At 37.3% G+C, this 16,503-nt stretch overlaps 2 protein-coding genes across 2 annotated transcripts; both read left to right on the forward strand.

The window, feature by feature from the left end:
* Positions 1-1,225: 1,225 nt before the first annotated feature.
* On the forward strand, positions 1,226-7,824 carry ppme1 (protein phosphatase methylesterase 1). The gene is made up of 14 exons (XM_022219489.2): positions 1,226-1,517; positions 3,052-3,145; positions 3,367-3,459; positions 3,612-3,669; positions 4,649-4,700; positions 5,030-5,184; positions 5,370-5,460; positions 5,708-5,773; positions 5,866-5,992; positions 6,085-6,214; positions 6,415-6,459; positions 6,574-6,638; positions 6,823-6,890; positions 7,465-7,824. The coding sequence occupies exons 1-14, from the start codon at positions 1,432-1,434 to the stop codon at positions 7,466-7,468; spliced, it is 1,134 nt and encodes a 377-aa protein (XP_022075181.1). The 5' UTR covers positions 1,226-1,431; the 3' UTR covers positions 7,469-7,824.
* A 66-nt stretch (positions 7,825-7,890) lies between these two features.
* Positions 7,891-14,406, forward strand: LOC110969412 (odorant receptor 131-2-like). The gene has a single exon (XM_022219499.2). The coding sequence runs from the start codon at positions 11,750-11,752 to the stop codon at positions 12,749-12,751; it is 1,002 nt and encodes a 333-aa protein (XP_022075191.1). The 5' UTR covers positions 7,891-11,749; the 3' UTR covers positions 12,752-14,406.
* The last annotated feature ends 2,097 nt before the right edge of the window (positions 14,407-16,503 follow it).

Consider the following 16,503-nt stretch of genomic DNA (forward strand, 5'->3'; position numbering starts at 1 on the left):
GCATCTTATTTGATGCAATTTTTTCTGCAGTCTTTCCCACTTTGTGAAATCAGTACATTAAAGCCATAAGTGGTATCCACTGAATGGGAAACCTGCAGAGATTTCCACTTCTGCATGTTAATTTATATTAAATATTAGCAGCTTTAACTACAGAGCTGATGTACAATGCAGAATTAGCGTAGTGAGATTTAAAGGAGAACCCATAGAAGGCTTGAATTTTGGACTACAACAGGGCATCATGTATATTATTAAAGTCTTTAAGTCTTCCATGATGAACTTCCCTGTACACTTTTCTTGAAAAGCAGTAATTATTTTTTTTTAAATTTCATTAAATTAACACATCAGAGCTGGAAATCCTAAAACAATAAAAGCAAGTCACGTCATTGTGATTTACATTGCTTATTAAAAACAACAGGCACTGAGTTATAAGAGCAATATTGTAAATTTACCGAACAAGGTTATTACATACAACTTAAGACCCTACAATATTATTTATTATGTAAATTGACCTCACTAATTAAAATAAGACACTACAATGTTTTTTATTATTCAAATTTACTTAATTTAAAGTTTAGGACCTTAAGATATTATTTATTATATAAATTTAGTAATTCAAATCTTAATTTAAAGACAAATTTTACAAATTTAGCCAACTAACATAATAACATTTAGGCCCTTAAAATATATTTAAGTATAAAAGTTGAGGCCTTACAATATTATTTATCATAAAAATGTACCTGGCTAATTTAATGTTAATGCTAAGACAGTTCAGTACAATTTATGGAAATACACCTACATGATTTTAATGTAAAGTTTATGACCCTAAGATATCATTGATTATATAAATTACCTGATTAATTTAAATGTAAATATTTAGACAATACAGTATTTTTTATACAAACTGACCTGACCAATTTAAATGTTAAAGCCATACAATATTAATTATTTTACAGATCTATATGACTAATTTAAAGAAAACGTTTGAGATCCTAAGATATTACTTATTAAAGAAGTGTACCTGATTAAAATGTATCTTCTAATTTACAATATTGTTTATCATACATATTAAACTTTAATTTAAATGTTGCCATTAATACAATACAACATTAATTATTACATAAATTCACTTGAATAAAGGCCGCGAACCTCTAAAATAACATTTCAGATATTGTACAGTAGATGGCGGTGATGCTCTTTAATGTCAACTCTAACCTCCTGGATAAAAACCAAAGAAGAAGAAACGGGCCAAATATAATCACAGCAGCATTAGCAGTAGAAGAAGAGCGGTAGCCGTTAGCTTAGCAGAGAAACGCAATTTATCCAATGTCTGGCTAACGTCGGCCCAGGTGTCGAAGAAAATCATATGCTGCAAAAGAGAGGGAAAGTCTTAATAAACAGTTCCTGACAGAGACCGAGCCCACTTCTGACGCCATGGAGAAACAGCTGCATTTGAATCTGTTAGCCTCCAGACCTCCTATGGCAGGTGGTTTTCAGTCCAGCTCCAAAATGAAAATGGGGTAAGTTAGCTAGCATCCTAATAGCACGCTGTCAGCTGTGTTGGCTTTATAACGTCATATTTAGTTTCATTTACCGTCAGCGCAGTCGGTTTGTATTCCCTCAAGCTCGACAGTGAACTCGTGTTTTTGTAGTTTGTCAAATGACAGCACAGACTGACTGCGTTAGCCAGGCTAAGCTAGCTGCTGCAGCTACCACAGTTTGGACCATCAGTGTTGTATAATATGATGAATTTTAGCTAGTATCTTTGGAATGCAAACATTTTGCATTATATTTTTGGTATCACTTTTGTCTGGCATGTATCTGCTGAACTTCATGACGTTAGTGAAACATGACAATACACCTGAAGCTGTCTCTGTATGACTGTGTTAGCTTAAAGTGCTAACAGGTGCAGCTGAAGGGTTTGGACCATCTTCAGTTTCCATCTGCACAGCCTACGTGCACAGGCTTGTTTACACTTTAACTCCCTGGTAAAGTAGCTGTTAAAACACGTTTTTGGTTCTTGAAAGAGTGTATCTATGTATTGCATTCCCTGACAGACTATATTTTTAATCTGGATAAAACTCTATCCAAGCCCTCTCTCTCGAGTGTGTAGAAAAACTAAAGTGAAGCCAACAAACTTTATAAATATGAGCCTGAAAATGCAGCTGTGTGACAGTCTGTGGTTTCAGGTCAGTAACATACCCAGCAGAAAGCACATTAGAACAACTTAACTACTGTGACTGCTTTTAATTACAGGTACAGGTAGATGAATAACACACCAACATTAGAAGGATTGATTAAAAAATATCTTGTTGCAGAATGTTTTAATGAATTTCAAAACTTACAATGGAATATCCTTGTCATGAGGTTTTAGTGGTGTCATTTGGCCATCAATCTGGCTCAGGTATTCCTTTTTCATCATTTCATTGTAGGGGTTGATTAATTGTTGACCTGGCTGGTTACTGAATCTGATATTTAGCTGTTTTTCAGCATTGTTATATACATATTTTAAACAATTCCCAATAAAATACATTTTAAAATGCACTACTTTGGCAGCTACCTCGCTTTATCTGTAGTTACAGCTCTGTGGTCTCACGCAGTGTCCCGCCCACAGCACTGTCTGATTGGTTATTACACAAATCATACTGTCATTCACAGTTTTTTTTTAATCAAATGTGTGTTTTGTTTTGTTTTAAAACACATTTCTGAGTTGGAGTTTGTGTAATTCTGAATTTTACTCCCAAGACTGACATTTTTACTGCAAATGTTCAGTATATCAGTTCCAAACATCAGTCTGGGGGCAAAAAAATATATTGGTCGATTCCTAAACCACCGAGCCTAATCTTTAACCTAGTTTTACCTTTTAATGTTGCATTTGCCAATGTGAAAAGGGTGATCAAAGAGTTTCTTTGGAGACACAGTCCAAAGATTCTGTCTTGCAAATATACATTAATTTTTCTATGTAGTCCAGTGATTCTGCTGCACTATTGAATCACACCAGACACAGATTAGTTTACTTTTTGTTTGCTTTTTGTTGTTTGTTTTTTTTTACAGACCTGGACGGAAGAGAGATTTCTCCCCCTTGCCCTGGAGTCAGTACTTTGAAACCATGGAAGATGTTGAGGTGGAAAATGAAAATGGCAAAGATATATCCTCGACTGCTGCTACTGTTTGCCAGGAGAAAAATCCACATGAATGATTGATGCTTTGATGTGTCATTTGAATCCAACTAGGTCAATTCAGATTTAGCTGCTCCTTCACGCCAGTGTGCCACAGTGTATAACATCAACATGACACTGAAAATTAATGCTTGTTCTGTTTTGAGCATCATCTGTCCACCTGGTTTGTATTTCCTTGACTACTTTGAACATTTTCAGACTTTACTGCAGTGGCTCCCATGGTCCTGTGCTGCTGCTGCTCCATGGAGGCGGCCACTCTGCGCTTTCCTGGGCAGTGTTTACTGTAAGTATTATTATTATTATTATTGCTAACAAAGAAACTCTGCAACCTCTATACTCTGGAAAAACACTTTCTAAAATTCTCTTAAACATTGTGTAGAATATTTATGAAGTTGTACTTTTTATTTCAACACATTCATTTTACACTATTTGCAGGCCGTCATATACAACAGGATCAACTGCAGGGTGGTGGCTATGGACCTTCGAGCTCATGGTAAATATAGGTAGATGCAGGACACAACAATAAGTTAGAAAATGCAGATTTTGCCAGACTGCATGTACGTATAGACATTGTTTGATTATGTGTCATTCAAAATCAGAAATTGAGGTTAGCTGATGGTATTGCATCCTAAGAGCTTATTGTCTGCCTGATGTAATCTGAAAAACGTCCTGAATATTTGTAATGCATGTCATGAAATTAGGTCAGTTATTTACTATTTTCTAATTACAGTGAAATGACATCAGCCCCTTTTGGAGCTGCGTTCTTATTTAAAATGTACTAGAAATGTTTAATGAAAGGAAATTGTCGTACCAAAGTAGCTTGGTCACATCTCTGTCCTGATCATAGCAGTATCTGATGCATCATTCTTTGCATATTCATGAGCTAAGATAGCCTAGCTGCGCTAGACAACCCACGGCAACGAATTTAATTCTCTGCCAGGCTGGGTCTAGTTACCCTCCATAAGCCTCGAGGTTGGATGCTCCTAAAACTGGCCGATGAATCACCATGAAGTGTAGAGTCAGAAGGCTGGCGTAACTAAGTGACGACAGAGGCGCGACGATTCTGACGGAAACAACCGGAAACAACTAGCCTAGCCGCGCTAGACAACTACCCACGGCAACGAATTTAATTCTCTGCCAGGGTCGACAACAAAAACGACAACAGTCGTTGAGCTCCATTAGCACCGACTCTGAATAATCTTTCTGTTAACATGTCTGTAATATACTTGAGCTTCACCCATTGACTGTATAAATAAGGCTTCACTGAACCTCTGATTTCCAGCGCTCCAGGAACTACGTCAGCCTATTCGTTGCACTGATTGATTGTATACCTACCCAATTGCTGCCGAGTGATTTGAAAGACAACCTTTTAGCCCGCCTCCCTCCCTGTCGAGAGTTCCTAGACCCTTGTGACTAGGCTAGAGCTAAGATGTAACAAATGCTGAAATGTGTTTTTCTGTCGTCATCTGCAGGCGACACCAAAGTGAAAAATCCTGAAGATCTGTCTGCAGACACGATGGCGAAGTAAGTTTCTGTGTGTGAACTTAAGACAACACAGGGAGCTTCTTTAAACAGTTTAGCAAAAATATGTGAGGCCATAGGGGGCAGTAATGATCCTGTAAATAGTTAAAGGAATATCGACTCATACATTAGCTTTCATTTCTACTCTTCCAAAAGTAAAGGCAGTGAATGATTTAATGCTTTTCCTTAAACCATCTTGATTTCGCAGTTCATTCCAGTAGGAGTGAAATGATAGTTTGGTGGGTAAATGATTAGAGTATTGACTGAAAAACACTGACTCAGATAGAGCTGTAACAATGTTAACAGGTTGTACTTGCCTTTTCTTTAAAAAGGGACATTGGCAAAGTGGTGGAGGCCCTCTATGGAGAGAACCCACCTCCTATCATGATTATTGGGCACAGCATGGGTGGCGCTATTGCAGTTCACACAGCCGCTGCTAATCACATACCATCCCTGCTCGGCCTGTGTGTCATTGACGTCGTAGAAGGTAAGTTCTTGAACGTTCTCTCAAAGGAGGATCATAGCTAAGCAAAGAACATTACTTTTTTGTTTGTCTCTAGCTCACTTTTCACATTAAAGTACTTGATAATATTAATAAAAAATGTCTAATTCACAATGAGATCAGCATTTCTGAGTTTATGCATAACAAATAAATGTGCTACTTTCATTCAGGCACAGCAATGGATGCTTTGAACAGTATGCAGAATTTCCTCAGAAGTCGGCCAAAAACGTTTAAATCTCTGGAGAATGCCATTGAGTGGAGGTAAGCATTTACCAGTTGGTCATACTGCATCATCTTGGAATTATAATTGGACAACATTAGACCGTTCTGTAATGTGGCCAAAATCATTTCCTCAGATCAATAGGAGCTTTGTTCTGCTGTATTTTGTTTTCACTCTCCAGCTTTACTTTAAAGAGCTTCCATTCACGGAGTTTCATTTTTCAAGCATGAAATTAATCTCACTAGGATCGTCTTTGTACTAAAACTGTGCATTTCCTTTTGCTTTCAGTGTGAAAAGCGGCCAGATCCGAAACATAGAGTCAGCTCGGGTGTCAATGGGAGGCCAGGTGAAAAAGTATGTCTGCTCCTTCTCTGTACAATAAGTGCTGCATGTGCATGTGTGTGTTACTAACTGTATTTTACGCTCCTCTGTTCTGACATCCACAGATGTGAGGAATCCACCAGCAGCCCAGGCGTCTCTAATAGCATTGGTGAAGGAATTATAGAAGAAGAGGAGGATGAAGAAGCAGAAGAAGAGTCCAATAAGAAAAGAATGAAGGAGGATGACCAAGAGGTTCCGTCTTCCTGTCTTTGTCTTTCTCATGTAGCCTGTATGAGTTTGGAAAGAAGTTGAAAACTTAAAAATGTTCGTTCTTTTCCTTCCAGATAAAAAAGGAAAGCATCTTCACCTGGCGGGTGGAGCTGTCAAAGACAGAAAAATATTGGGAGGGCTGGTTCAGAGGATTGTCTGCCCTGTTTCTCACCTGCTCTGTGCCAAAACTGCTTCTGCTCGCAGGTTTAATCTCTCACAGTTATTCACAGTAAACTTGTATTATTTTTAAATACTCCATGTGTAAAAAATATGTGGAAAGGTAGCGTTGAAGAATAGTCGGGACAGCCCCTTTAGTTTGGATGCGCACTAATGATTCAAGTTTTATTCCAAGCTATTTTGCAATTCACTGCACAATTTCACCCCTGACCTGTTCCTTTGTACAGGAGTGGACCGGCTTGACAAAGACCTTACTATTGGACAGATGCAAGGTAAAGGACACAAATTATCTGTATTGCATTAAATCCATTTTTTCTTGTTGTTTTATGTTTGGCATATACTGCAGAATACTCAGTAATGCACGTTATCACACTGTTTGTGCACAGGGAAGTTTCAGATGCAGGTTCTCCCTCAGTGTGGTCATGCTGTTCACGAGGACGCACCCGAGAAAGTACGTGGTTCTTACCTGAATGGACACTGTATATGTGTTATGACAAACCTAATGTGAGGTTGAACTCGTCAAATTAAACAATTTTTCTATTTTGAATCTGCACATCTGGTTTGTTCAATTTGGAGTGTCTGATCCACGTTGATTTTGTTGCTAATTAAATGATTCCTCTGTCCTCTGTCGCTAGGTAGCAGATGCTCTAGCAACATTTATGGTTCGGCACAAATTCACTGAGTTTAAGGAAGGATACCTGTGGTAAGTGGACTTAAACTATAAGACGGTACTTCAAAAGGTTTTCTGCTTCATCTGGAAATGAGGGGTGCAGCTCCCATTTTGGGGCTCTATATTATAAAGTCATTGTTCACTAAAATTCAAACGTTTGTCAGTTCTTCGCCTTTGAAAATTAGCAGGTCAAAAAGAGGCCAAAGTTATGGTCAGGTGACAAAAAGGGAATAAACCTCCTTTTTCAGGATGATACAGCCACATTCCTCAGATTTGTAATGCAGAATGAGACATTTGATCCCAAATCAAAGCAAACAATGGAAACAAATCGGTTCTCCACCTTTTAAAAAAAAGTTTTTAAAGGTGATGTCTTCTTTGTTTTTGGGATGGTGAGGGATTAATGATGTTTTTGAAGTACCCTGTAGAAAATTGTTGTTAGTTTTCCAACAGGTTTAATGATAACATGTAGCATAACAATCATTTTAAATAGTTTTTTGTCTTGTATTTTTTTTTTTGTCATATTAAGGCGCTTGTTTTTTTTTAATAAAACTGTTAGAGGAAAATGAAGAACCCACATTCTTATTTCATTGTCTTTTTTTCATTACAGCTAATTTCCAGTTTTCAGTCTAAATATAGCCAGCAGCCGTAGAAGAAATGTTTCAAGATTCATCAACATCATTGTCCAATTTAACAGCAAATTAAGGAAAATATAACAGTTATTATTATTATTATTATTATTATTGCTTTTGTTTTGTAGATATTTTGCCTTTCAGCTTTGCCTTATTTTATTTTTTTAAATATTGGGATTTGATTGTACTGTTCCATTACAATATACATATTTTTTTTATTTTTTGAAACGTAATGCTTTTGTTGTTTAATTTTTATTTTGAGTGATTGCATCATTGTTCATGTGTGTTTGTAATGTTTGAATTCAAACAATGATTAAAGATGGATGCAGCCAACATCACCCATGTGGTTTGTGTACTTAAATGATAACATTATTTGGAATGTGGTGGTTTGTTTCAATATGTAATGATGTTTTCAGACACATGCAACTAACTACTAAAATATAGTATGTACTATATATATATATATATATATATATATATATATATATAGAGAGAGAGAGAGAGAGAATTTTTTTTCCAGCTTTTCTTTTAAGCCATGGAGTTTCACACTTAAATCACAATTGTAAATACCACGGTGTCACAAAAGTTTGACTAGCATTTTATTATTTCCAACACTGTATGTTACATTTTTATGCCACTAGATGAATAATTATACTTCAATTTACTGCAGAAATTGTTTTCTTATTGTAGTTGTATGGTAAACTGTCATTCAGATAAACTTTCAGGGTTGCACTTTCTAAACTTTATGATATAGATGGCATATCTCATGAGTGATAAACTCCATGGACCAAGAGCAAAAATAATCTAATTGTGCCTCAGCGGATCAACAAACTCAGAAGAAGATGACGCAACATAAACATCTGAATTATTAATGAACCATAATGACCGTCCTCCAAAGGACTAAAGCCTCTGAGATCATTTTGTGAGTTGCGTCTGTAAACAAGGATGAAGTTTTCTGAACAGAGGCACAAGTTTCACTGTTGCATCATTTTGGGCCTAACAATTAATATTCAGAACTTTACATGTTTTCATCATCAGAAAGATACTGGATGAAACTAAAGCAGGAAATTACAAGAATCCAAAAATATAACAGCAATATCTTTACATATAGTACAGGACAATTCACAACAAACACATTCCGTATTTAATCTTGTGAAGTGATTTTGTCCGAACAGGTTTAAATCGAGGACTGTAGGGCTTAAAATTATTTGTAATAAGACGATCACAAAGCTAAAACCTCATGAACATACATGAGTTGTCTACATTGCTAAAATACAGACAAGAGCCTCGAGTATAAGTAGAGTTAGGTGCAGCTACCACTTTACCAGCAGTGTTCTTCACTGTCAAATGTACCGAAACTGTATCATCACAACATGGACTTTTTATTAAATCTATCTGTTTTGATATTTATTGTCCCCAAGAGGATGAAATAATACTAACTTTTGTGATCTTGACTTCATTTGATTCTCTCAAAGGGTAGAACTTTAAACCTGCCCAGCATTTTGCACATTTTATGAAATGTCTACGTTGAGTTTAATGCTGACATAATATTTCATATGCTAAACAATAGCGTGTCACATTAGTATGCCTGATGTTAGAAGGTCTAACCGTGTGTTAGCAGGTTTACATTAGAAAAGTTTACATAGTCATAGTATTTTGTTCAAACAAGAAAATGACATGAAAAAGTAATTTGTTTTTTTAAAAAAAAGACTAAATTTCGGTGTAATGGAATACAGAAGTTCAAAATTTCATCTCTGGTTGGTAAACGGTGCGTATTTAAGTATTTGACTTTATTTAGTTGTCTGACTTTAGCTGTTGCACAAAGCTGTTGAACTTAATGGCTATGTTTTGTAGAACTAACTTACTATGAATTCTGGACAAATGAACAACTGCAGCAAACTTTTCAACCAGCACTATGTCTTTTAAGACTTTAAAGGTCTGATATGGTGAGAATCCATTTTTATTGAGTTTTCTGGTCATTCTAAATTAGAGTTGTGAACTATAGGCTGTTTCATAATAAAAATAATTACTTCTGCCATTCCTCAAGCTTCCAACAAATAGGCAGCCTCCCAGCTTTCAAGTAAGTCAGAATTTTACTGACCTGCTACATTCCCAACTGAGGAATCAATAGTCGTCTTACTCAAACTTTGTACAATTCAATCCATTCACTTCACATTGCTTCCAGGTGAGTCATTCAGAGGGAGCAGCTTACTTATTACAGCTGCTTCTTCAAGCTCTAAAACAGCTGAGCTCTGAGCAAAACTCGCCAAATGTTCTGCTGCTGGCCGCAAGAGTGAACACACGAGTCTTCATGCACTCCCAGCAGCTGAAGAACTGCAGATCCAGTGAATTACTTTCATCTTGGTGGCAATGTCACCAAAGCAACTCAAAAGTCCTTAGTGTGTAGCTAATTTGGCTAACTATGGATTAGCTTTAATGGTATGGCCACAGGGCTGCACAGTGGCAGCACAGTGGCTGCACAGTGTGGAGTGGTTAGCATTTTTGCCTTGCAGCAAGAAGATCCCCAGTTCAAATCCCAGCCTGGGCCTGGGATCTTTCTGCATGGAGTTTGCATGTTCTCCCAGTGCATGCGTGGGTTTTCTCCGGGTACTCCGGCTTCCTCCCACAGTCCAAAAATATGCTGAGGTTAATTGATTACTCTAAATTGCCCGTAGATGTGAATGTGAGTGTGATTGTTTGTCTGTATATGTAGCCCTGCGACAGACTGGTGACCTGTCCAGGGTGTCCCCTGCCTTCGCCTGAGTCAGCTGAGATAGGCTCCAGCACCCCCTATGACCCCGATGAGGATAAAGTGATGTATAGAGAATGGATGGATGGTATGGCCACAGGTCAGAGCTCGAAGATTTGAAACCCGTAAATAAGGACTTGGATCGTTCTTGTGTTATCATGTTACTTGCTGTGATTCAGTGCAACCTAAACCTAAAATGTTTACATCTGCTTGCGTCTTTCCTGCTCTCTGTGCTCACATATACTGCACTTTTATACAGCTGAATTCCCAAAAAAGCTGTTCCCATTTCAATATTTTTCTCTTTCTGTTGTCAGATAACAGAATGGTTATGACATAGTGACTGAAATACAGCCCATTAGAACTGCATGTTAACCAGTAGAATGGGATAAACAAACTCAACAGAACAAGCTGCTCTCGCTCAAAAAACTCTTTCTCTTCCTATTGCTTCCTCTGAAACTGTTCTTCTCATCAGCAAGTCTCATCAGTGGTTCATAAAGATTAACTTACTGCTGTATTAAATTGAGTGTTTAGTCTCTCTCTTTGCTCAGTTTCATTGTTTGCTGTAGGACCTCTTAGCTTCTGTGGTGAGTCCATCAAAAGTGTGGGATTTAAAAACTGCCTGGCTTCTACTTTGCTACACTGCACTCATTGTTCACAGTATTGTGTTCCCAGAATTTATATCAACAATGTTGCTCTCCAAGAAACACCGGGAGAATCTGAGCTACTATTTTTTACAATCCGAGTAGATGCAATGGGATTTTTTAAAGAGAAAAGTTGAGACACAAAGAGGCAGATAAACTGACACATTGACAATGACTTCAGTTCGAGTCAGAAAAGGGAAACACTTTCAATCTAAACACACTGGAGATGTATTACATTGAAAAAACAAAAATATTTGCTATAAAAATCACATATTTAGTGTATTTCTGATGTATGATTCTCTTTTTGGACCCATTTGTGTCCTAAATTATTTACAGTATTAAAGCAACATAAATCTACATGATACTTTAATGATCCCTTTAACGTGTGACATTATAACTATATACCTCCATCATTATAAATAGATTCTTCAACAAATTAAGCTTTGGTTTTTTTCTATACTAACTTGAGAACTCCGTGTGTGTAAAGCAGATATATTTTCATGCTAAATAGAGTATAAAGTAAACTTCTGTCTCACAACTTCCACAAACTTTTACTTCTTCCACAGAAAACCACAGCCGATGCAGATTGAGATGATGATTTCATGGAATTTGATTGGTTGTTTGACTGTCACAGGTGATGATGTCAAGACACAGATCCCTTATAAAAAGGATGTGAAGCCCTACATTTTGATTTTCTCATTTAACATGTAAGTGCTGTGTCTCATACTTATAATAAATCTGTTCACTGGCTTTTAGCTTCATAGATTCTATGTAGATTTGAAATGTTTAATTTGATGTAATACTGTTTTGTCATGTGTGACTTGGCATTGTACTTATTTAAGATGTAATTTGACGGAATTCAAAACTGCCGTAATGTTGATTAACGAGCAATCTGATGCATTTGTGTTTGTTTTGTCTTCACAGACACTGAATGAAGCTGAAGTCATGAATGACTCCACAGAAGCGCCTCAGGTCTTATCACTTCATACTAGTGTCAAAGCTGTGCTGTCTACACTGCTGTGCCTGTTCTTCCTGTACGTAAACGGTGTCATGGTGTTTGCTCTGCTGAAAAAGCCTCTCCTGCTGCAGTCGCCTCGATACGTCCTGTTTGGTCACCTGCTTGTTACTGAGTCTCTGCAGCTCGTAGCCTCTATGCTGCTGTACATCTTTGCTGTGACTAGGGTCAGAATGGCCAGCTATGTTTGCATTACTTTCGTACTACTCGCAAGCAGCACTGTGAAGTTGTCTCCCCTCAGTCTCGCTCTCATGTCTTTGGAGAGATATGTTGCCATTTGTTTTCCACTGAGGCATGCTAGCATAGTCACGTCCAGGACGATGACTATTGCCATCGCTGTTATATGGACAGTGGCCTCTTTAGACTCCTTCATGCTGCTCATTCTGTTTGTTAGTCTCGAGAACACAAGCTTCACTTTGCAAAAGCTCTGCATCAAAAGCAGTGTGTTCCGACTACAGATTTATGTAACATTAAACAGGACTTTCACCATAATGTATTTTGCACTGGTGAGCTTGATTATCATTTATACATACGTTGCAGTCATCATTACTGCAAAGTCAGCCTCTACTAATGCGAGTAACGCCAATAAGGCACATAAGACAGTGCTCCTGCACCTGCTGCAGTTTTGCTTGTGTCTTACCTCCACTCTGTTTGAGATGATAAACACCAGCAGCCTATTGAAAATTAAGCGTGCAGTTGCTGTGCACATTCAGTATGTCTTCTTTTTATGCCTAATTATTCTCCCGAAGAGTTTGAGCCCATTGCTGTACGGCCTCAGAGATCGAACCTTCAGACATGTCTTTATATACTATTTCACCTTTGGCTTCAAAAGCACAGTTTTTCCATCTCTTAATTCTTGATTTTAAAGTTGTTGTATTTAATTGTGAGTGTAAACAGCAGCACAAAGAGTTATTTTCTCAAACGCTGTAAAGTCTGAGAGCTACTGTCTGGAATCAGGACTTATTGCTGCAGCAAAAGATAAACTCTAATATAGTGTTCATAGAAACAAAGGGCAGCACTTGTTCAATTCCTGCTGATTTCTTAACAAGTATCATTACAAGCCATGTGATTATTCAAGACAGTCTCTAAACACATCCGTACACAGTACAGAGAGAGTATATAATCCACTCTAAGTAACAATGATGAACTGTTGTGTTAAACATAGAATGTGTACAAAATGTTTTCTGCAATTTTTGCACTGTGTCTTTAATATATTCTTATACTGCTGTCTTTTGAGCTGCTGTTATGGTGAACTTTCCCCACTATGGGATCAAGAAAATTGATCTTATCTAGATTCTTTTCCCAAAATTAGTTATTTCTCTCCATTACTTATTTTAAAGTTGAGGCAAATTTCTAAGAAAGATTAACGTGTGTTTCAAACTGTACAATCATCTGTTTCTATAGTACACACTGTGAAATCCTAACATGAAATATTATGGTAAATTCTCTGTTGATTGATGATTTTCTTGCTCGTGTGATATCAGTGAAAACTGATTTTAAAGCATCAGATTCTTTTCTGATTGAAGCAAATTCAGGTCCTTTATCTAAAAGCAGAAGTTCAACCAAAGTGCTCTAAAGCTAAAATATCAGGTGATAAAAAATGAACACAATGACTAAAAGACAACTCTGAAAAGAAATCCAATAAAATAATAAGAATGAAGATTTACAGCACCAGTCAGCTCAAAAATCTTTAGCAACACTCTCATCCTAGTTTCTACATTTTTTGCACATTGAGCACTTGTTTCTTCTCCATTATGAAAATATAATGAACCAAGGTCAGCAATAGAAACATTTTGTGAGTAAAAAGAAGAAAATATTTCATGTTTGCCTCATGAATAGCTCTGTCACCTCTTTGCTTATGTAAGGAAATTGTAACAAAACTGAATGTACTTTGGCTTTTTTTATATTTTCACATTGAATATGTAAAAAATGCTGCAAACTGAATGATAGAAGTACATGAAATAGACTAAGGGCGTGAACTCAATCTGTATCTGAAATCAAGCATTATAGGATACCGTACAAACAGCACACCATATGATATATTTCTGTCCATTTTTATCAAGCAAAATAAGACAGTGGGTGTAGTTTATATATATATATATATATATGTGTGTGTGTGTGTGTGTGTGTGTGTGTGTGTGTGTGTGTGTGTGTGTGTGTGTGTGTGTGTGTGTGTGTGTGTGTGTGTGTGTGTGTGTGTGTGTGTGTGTGTGTGTGTGTGTGTGTGTATCCATGTATGTAATATATTTCAAATGAACCAAGGTCAGCAATAGAAACACTTTGTGAATAAAGAGAAGAAAATATTTGAAGATGCATATATAGAATTGTATATGAATTGTCAGTTGTTTGATGGACAAATGCAATAATGTTTCATTTTTTGTGAACATGTCTGAAAAATTGTTATGCCCATCAGATTAAATATATATTCTCTTACAACAAAGAACAATGGACTGAAAAAAGCACTTAAGCTTTTGATAAGGACAAGTCACTATTTTCATACAATCTTTCAACAATCCCTTGTCTCCAAGCTCCTTAAATATTTACAAAATGTAAATACATCATGTGTTTTATAAAATATTAAATTACTGTCAAACTAATGAGAAAGTAATATCAATAGTGAAACTGTATGTGAAGAGTTTCTCATTTTGCCCAGCAGATGTCACCTTTGGTTTGCAAATGGCTCTCCAGTGCAAACTGTGGCTCCAACTGCAACACTTAATAGCATGCAAGCATGTGGTTCATAAACTGGAATGTGGGAAATGATCCGCATCCAATATCAGACTAAATTAGCTGGATTTATTCTATCTCATGAGTGTCTCATGATTTATTGAAGAAAATTCCTCTCCCCTGCTCTTTCTCACAGTGCAGATGGACACTTGTGAAGGAGAAGGGATTGAGTCAGAGCGCAGAGAGGGGGAACAATTTATGTGGGTAAACAGCGAGGGAGGTGCTGACCCACAGAATAAAAGAAGCGTCTGAGCAGGAGGTGGACTAATTTAACCGATCTTTACTCCGCCACAATCTTGAAGCCCTCTCAGTACCTCTCTGGCCTTCATGAAAGAGCACTTGACGGGCTGAAAAACATTCCAGAGCGACAAAGTACCTGGTGACGGAGAGCAGCTCTGGTTTAGAGCAGGAGGGAAAAGGTTGTTATCATGATAACAAAACCCTTCACATCCTCAGCCGCAGATTCAGTGGAATTAACTGCAACTTTTGTTGCAGATTAAAGTTTTACTTTTGATCGCACAGGTTATAGGTCATGCTTCCTACTGTGTTATACTTTCTAAAAAAGCCTAATACACAAACACGGCACTCAGGAAGGACAGAAAGCTTCCCTCTGTTTTTCTCTGTTGTGTGATGTGAGAGCAGACTTGACTGACTCACACTTCATATTGTGTCACTCTGTCCATCTAAATTCGTTCGCATAAAACCCGAGGACTTACAAAATATGTCTGTGTTTGCTGATTTGGCACGTTCTGCAAACATGAGTAAGAAACGGAATCCCAACTGCATTAGTAAGCTGCTGATGAAAGAAAAGGAAAATATGAATCAAAGAAATGGCCCACTGGATAATAGTGGAATAATGGATGGGTAGGTTTTCCGCTCAATGAGGAGGGGTTGTGGAAAAGTCAGGGGGGAACTTTATAATGTACAAATTCTGATACAGAAGAAGGCCCTAAACTGAATTAGCCAGTCTTTTAGCAGACTCCTCTCTCTCCTCCTCGTCTCAGATTCTTACAACATACAGCAACATATAGCTTTCATGCAGATGCGTTGCACTCGAGGCAAATATCTGACTGAATTTAAGAACAACCAGAATACACGATGCATTTGCAGACTTCAAAACAGATTCAAAAAGACACGGATGTGCACCGACGTTTGCACTATAGAGTTGCAGATGAATGGAATGGTGGGAGAGTAATTGTATCCCCTGTGACTCAAATTAAAGTACTGACCTGTTAGCTTTCTGTTAGCAGGATGGGAGGGGTGGGTGGTCCAACCTCCAACTCCCACCACATCCCACCCACATCTACTCTGTAAAGATCAACTTGTTGACTGAATGAACTATGAACACCAACTTGAGTAAGTGAATATCATTTCAAATATTCAGCATTTAATAGCCGTTATAAATTCAAATGTGAGCCTGCTGCAAAATGTAGATCATAATATTTTTAAGCTGAAAAGTTATATATGATGTAATGTAGTCACATATTTTTAATGTCATCACCATAAACTCTTGAATTCTACAGACACATTGCACTTAGTGGTTAAATGTCCTTTTTTTCCCCTAGAGACTCCTACCAGGATCAATAGTTTTACTGCAGACATTTTGACTTGTCATTAAACACAGATGGAGGTAATAACTTTAACGATGGCTTAGTTCAGTTTAAGTGTCCCGGGAGGCTAATAGGGAATGGTCAGGCCATAGATATATACAGGTCAGGCAGTGGCAAAACCAAATGGAAAGCAGCAATCATTAATGTGATTGATTACATCTGTGCAGTCCCTCCAATGACATGCCACCTGCTTGGAGAAAAAAGCTACACTGCGAGTTCAACTTTAGACTACTGAATTACACCTACAAATGCTTGCTGCACCCCCTATAGGCTGA

This window comes from Acanthochromis polyacanthus, chromosome 17 (genome assembly GCF_021347895.1).
Source record: "Acanthochromis polyacanthus isolate Apoly-LR-REF ecotype Palm Island chromosome 17, KAUST_Apoly_ChrSc, whole genome shotgun sequence".
Taxonomy (NCBI): Eukaryota; Metazoa; Chordata; class Actinopteri; family Pomacentridae; genus Acanthochromis; species Acanthochromis polyacanthus.

Bases quoted from the DNA above. Each gene is read 5' to 3' on its own strand.
- ppme1 (XM_022219489.2), top strand. From the start codon at position 1,432: ATGGAGAAACAGCTGCATTTGAATCTGTTAGCCTCCAGACCTCCTATG. The intron at 1,518-3,051 runs GTAAGTTAGCTA...TTTTTTTTACAG, and splicing joins AGCTCCAAAATGAAAATGGG to ACCTGGACGGAAGAGAGATT. The intron at 5,185-5,369 runs GTAAGTTCTTGA...ACTTTCATTCAG, and splicing joins TGTCATTGACGTCGTAGAAG to GCACAGCAATGGATGCTTTG.
- LOC110969412 (XM_022219499.2), top strand. From the start codon at position 11,750: ATGTTGATTAACGAGCAATCTGATGCATTTGTGTTTGTTTTGTCTTCA.